Below are 3,964 nucleotides of genomic sequence, written 5' to 3' on the forward strand. Positions count from 1 at the left end.
TTCTTCAACATCCAGACTCTAATGGAAGAGATATCAGATGTTTAAACATACTAAAATCAACTTTTTAATAGTTATACTGAAATTGCATCTTTATTTAATTACTTTCAGAAAGTATCCCTATAGCCAAAGTTGCTGAAACAAATGTTTTATATACATTTATAATAAAACTGCCAACAGACAGCACATCCAGGTGCACAACATTCTGCCTTTCCAGGCTTCTCAAATATAACTGTCATCTCTGTTTAGCATCTTTGGATGACTTAGGATGAAACTAATCAACCAAGTTTCAGAAATAAAAACCGTATCAAACTTCTCCTAGAACATGCTCACAAAAATGTTGCATACTACTTTTAAAATACACATTTTTCCAGACATTAAGTCTCTGGCACAGTGAACAAGAGGAATGACAACATTTTGTGAGCAGTCTGAATCCCAGTGTTTCTATTCCCATTTTCTGCCATTCACTCTCCCAGACTTCCCAGGTGCCTGGGAAGAATCTGCACATAAGCTCCTTACAGCCTTTTCTGCACCCAATGTCATTATGGTAAGACAGAGACTAATGCAGATCTACATGCAAGGATATCAACTTCAAATGTTGTGGATTTTGCATTAAATGGTGACAAATAAATCCAATGAAAACTGCAAACTACAACTTTCTCCAAGGGAAAAGCAAGTCTCTCTTTAAATACTGGAGACAGTAAAAGTAGATTTTAAAAACTGAGAAAGCATATTTTGAAGCACTACTTTTCAGAAGTATCGGAGAGATGCCCATTTCTTTAGTTCCAGTGAACCCCCAGTCTGTAAGTGACCGAAGGGGCTGTTACTCACCCCCCATTCGCTCCATCACGGCGCCCAGCACCAGGCCTGAGCACGTTTCCATCACCATCATCTTGTTGCCAGCACGGACGTTTCCCAGAGTCAGCATCTGAGCAAGGGTGTCATAGCGCAGGTGGCTACAAGACAGTGTTGCAAGAAATAGCTCATTAGTTTGCTTAGAAATACTGCATACAGGGAGATTTTCAGAAATAGGATTGGTGGTCACCATGTAGGAGCTTACAAGAAGATTGTGAATGCCTAACAATGAAGATTAAAATTCCTGCTTTGGGTAGGTCGCTTGTGATTTTGATTATTGAGCCAGAAAACAGAGACAATATGCCGAAACCAGGTAAAAGATACCTCTGAAAATGCCAAGAGCCTCTGTCTACATAGGTATATGTGCTGAGAAGCTAGTGGCAGGGAAGCAATAAAAGCTGATACTGCAAGCAGAAGATTATTCCTCTTTCTGCAATAGCATATTGATTCATTTTCTACATCACAGGATTTTTCATTAATTTGCGATCCTTCCGTTAGCAGGAGAAAAGGAAGAAAAGTGTTATACGCTCTGGTATAATAAAGGTATTTTGAAAAATATTAAAATATCTTTCTGTGATAATTTGAAAAAATAAATAAAATGAAAACTTACTTAATTTTTCCAGGTTCCCTTGCATAATACATTGTTGAAAGAATGCGAGTGGATGGTCTCACAATTGTAATAACTGCCTCGTATCTGTCAGAAACATAGTAAGGGTCTTATTTAAAACTCAATATATTAGAGAACTACTAATTATTTTCCACATTCTAAAATTCACTTACTTTTTTTTCTTCTTCTTTATGTATTTATCTTGAGCAAATTCTGTTTTGTCTCTGAATGTTGTACTGTTCTCTATTAACTGCTGAACTATTTCCTTGGAAGAGACAATTTATTTTTATTATGGCTGGTATTTATTTGTCATTCATTTCATATAATGTATTTTTTTAAACAAACACTGAAAAGATTTTCTTCCAGTAGAGGCATGTATACCAGTAACTTCTACTGGCATTAATGGCAAAGTAAATTTCTATTAATCAACAGGACAAGTGAGGCACAACCCTGAATATGTCCAGGAATTAAATGATATACTCTTGTCTCTAGATGTTCTTTATAATGCCAGCATAAAAAAAATGATAAAACTGAAAATGCTTACCCTGGAGACAGGGTATTTTGTGGGACAGGAACCTAGTTCATGTTTATTAGCAGTTATTCTGGAATGACTGACATATATTCTCTCAGTCCAACATTGCCCAGAGTAACTGAATCGTGTGACAGTACCCAGAATCCTGCATAAAAAATATTTTACAAAGCCAGAACAAAACATGGAACCTGATGTCATAGGTAATATTTACTTTAATTCAGCTCCCTCTTGGGGTCTCTTGTCTGACTCTGTCTCTGGGGATACCTTTTTTGTTTTACCTCTTGTGTTAGTTTCTCCCCTGTACTCTGGCTATTTATCAGACGTGTGCCTGACCCCGCTTGATTTTGCTGCCTCTCAAATTGTGCTAGGCTCCTCTACCAACTCTTTGCACGATGTCAAGCTCCTCTGCATTTGCTGTTTCCTACAATACTCCCTCTGACTTCTTCCTTCTCTAGCTCCCAGGTTTTTCAAAAATTCCAGGTTTTGTTCCCTCATCTCCTTGTTCTCATCTCCTTCCTTAGCCAAACCAACTCTCTTCCCTCATGCTTTCAGGTTGCAGCTAGAGGAATCACTAAGACTCCCAACAGAAAAAAGCTTTCATTGCTCAGGGCTTGTCTCCATGCCTGCAACACAAGAACAAATACTGCAGTGCTATTGTGCAATTAAAACAGTTTAACAGCTAAAATGCTAAGTTTCTATTAAACAGGTAGGAAGAACAAGAGTATAACCTGGCCTGAGAGGAGTTGGGAGAGAGTGCTGGTGATGAAAGGAGCATTTTCCATGTGGACACTACAACTCCCCTTGTGCTTTAAGAACACACTCCAAAATACAGTGGTGCAAGTATTTCTCACTTGCTATTGCTGCTTTTCAGGCCATGATTTCCTAGTGTCCTTCAAACATGTTCAATGTATTATTTAATGGGTGAAACAGCTCATCTTTCCTTCTTTGTCTTATTCTTGGAAAAAGCTAAATGCAGCATCTGGGTTGTTTTGCTGTTTTTTTTCTTATTCCAGTAAAATTTATGGTGAGGAAACTGGGGAGTATTTCTCCAGGGTAAGCAAAGGCCAAAAGTAAGCTGCAGCACTATGCAATGCCCTGGGAGTACAAGTCACTTCATTTCTTCAGCCTAATGTATATCCCTCAGGACCTGGGAAGGATTTGGGAAGTGATGAGAAATCAAACCCCATGGACACTGTTGAATTTCAAGTAACAATCACCTCTGAGCTGCGCCTGCATCACAAAGACATGCCATTCACAAACTTTAGTTCAGATTTTACCAGGTATTTATGGAAGAATAATATCAATTGATGCTCATGTAACACAGTCCAAAATGAATATTCAGCTACAGCTCAGAAACCAGAGTTAACAAAGTAGGATGTTTTAATAAACTAAAAGTATGGTAGACATATGGCACAGGCATGCTGACGACATACAGAAAAGGCAGTGATCGGCCAGGGATAATGAGAATGAGCAGAAAACAAAGCTATCAGATCAATTAGTACATTCTTCTCAGAGAGCTAACAACATGAGCAGCACAACCATGGAAACAGAAGAAATGCCACTTTAAACTCCTTGGACCCATCCATTATCAAGCAGGCAAAAGCAGAACAGCTGCTCTGAAAAGCAGCAGCAAACAGCAAGATGCAAAGAGGAGCTGAACTTGATGTAAGCACAAGCAATTTCTTATTTTTATTATAAAGGGTAAACCAAAGATGAGAGAATTTTGCCTGATAACACATGCAGAACTGGCTGCAATGGCTTATTAACATTTAAGATGGCTTCACTTCTTTTTGACCAAGTGCCAAACCAATCCCTTTTCAAACAGAACTGATCTCTTGAGAATATTCTTAGCTTTTGAGGTGCAGATAAAACACAGGCATCACATGTGGTTGGTAGGTACCACCTAGAGGTACACAAACAGTACATTTGCTACACAGTGTTATTTCTTAACATTCTGGTGTTTACCCATAATA

General features: G+C 38.3%; 1 protein-coding gene across 1 annotated transcript in view; it reads right to left on the reverse strand.

Annotated features, from left to right (window-relative positions):
- TRMT6 (tRNA methyltransferase 6 homolog (S. cerevisiae)) overlaps positions 1-3,964 on the reverse strand; it is a 6,065-nt gene that overhangs the window by 1,122 nt on the left and 979 nt on the right. The window contains exons 3-5 of the mRNA XM_008943512.1: positions 1,633-1,724; positions 1,463-1,546; positions 829-953 (exon numbers count right to left, since the gene is read on the reverse strand). Of these exons, the coding sequence (XP_008941760.1) occupies positions 829-953; positions 1,463-1,494 (157 nt within the window). The 5' untranslated portion in view covers positions 1,495-1,546; positions 1,633-1,724. The remainder of the gene's footprint in view (positions 1-828; positions 954-1,462; positions 1,547-1,632; positions 1,725-3,964) is intronic.

The sequence above is a fragment of the Merops nubicus genome, unplaced genomic scaffold, assembly GCF_000691845.1.
Source record: "Merops nubicus isolate BGI_N331 unplaced genomic scaffold, ASM69184v1 scaffold22437, whole genome shotgun sequence".
Taxonomy (NCBI): Eukaryota; Metazoa; Chordata; class Aves; order Coraciiformes; family Meropidae; genus Merops; species Merops nubicus.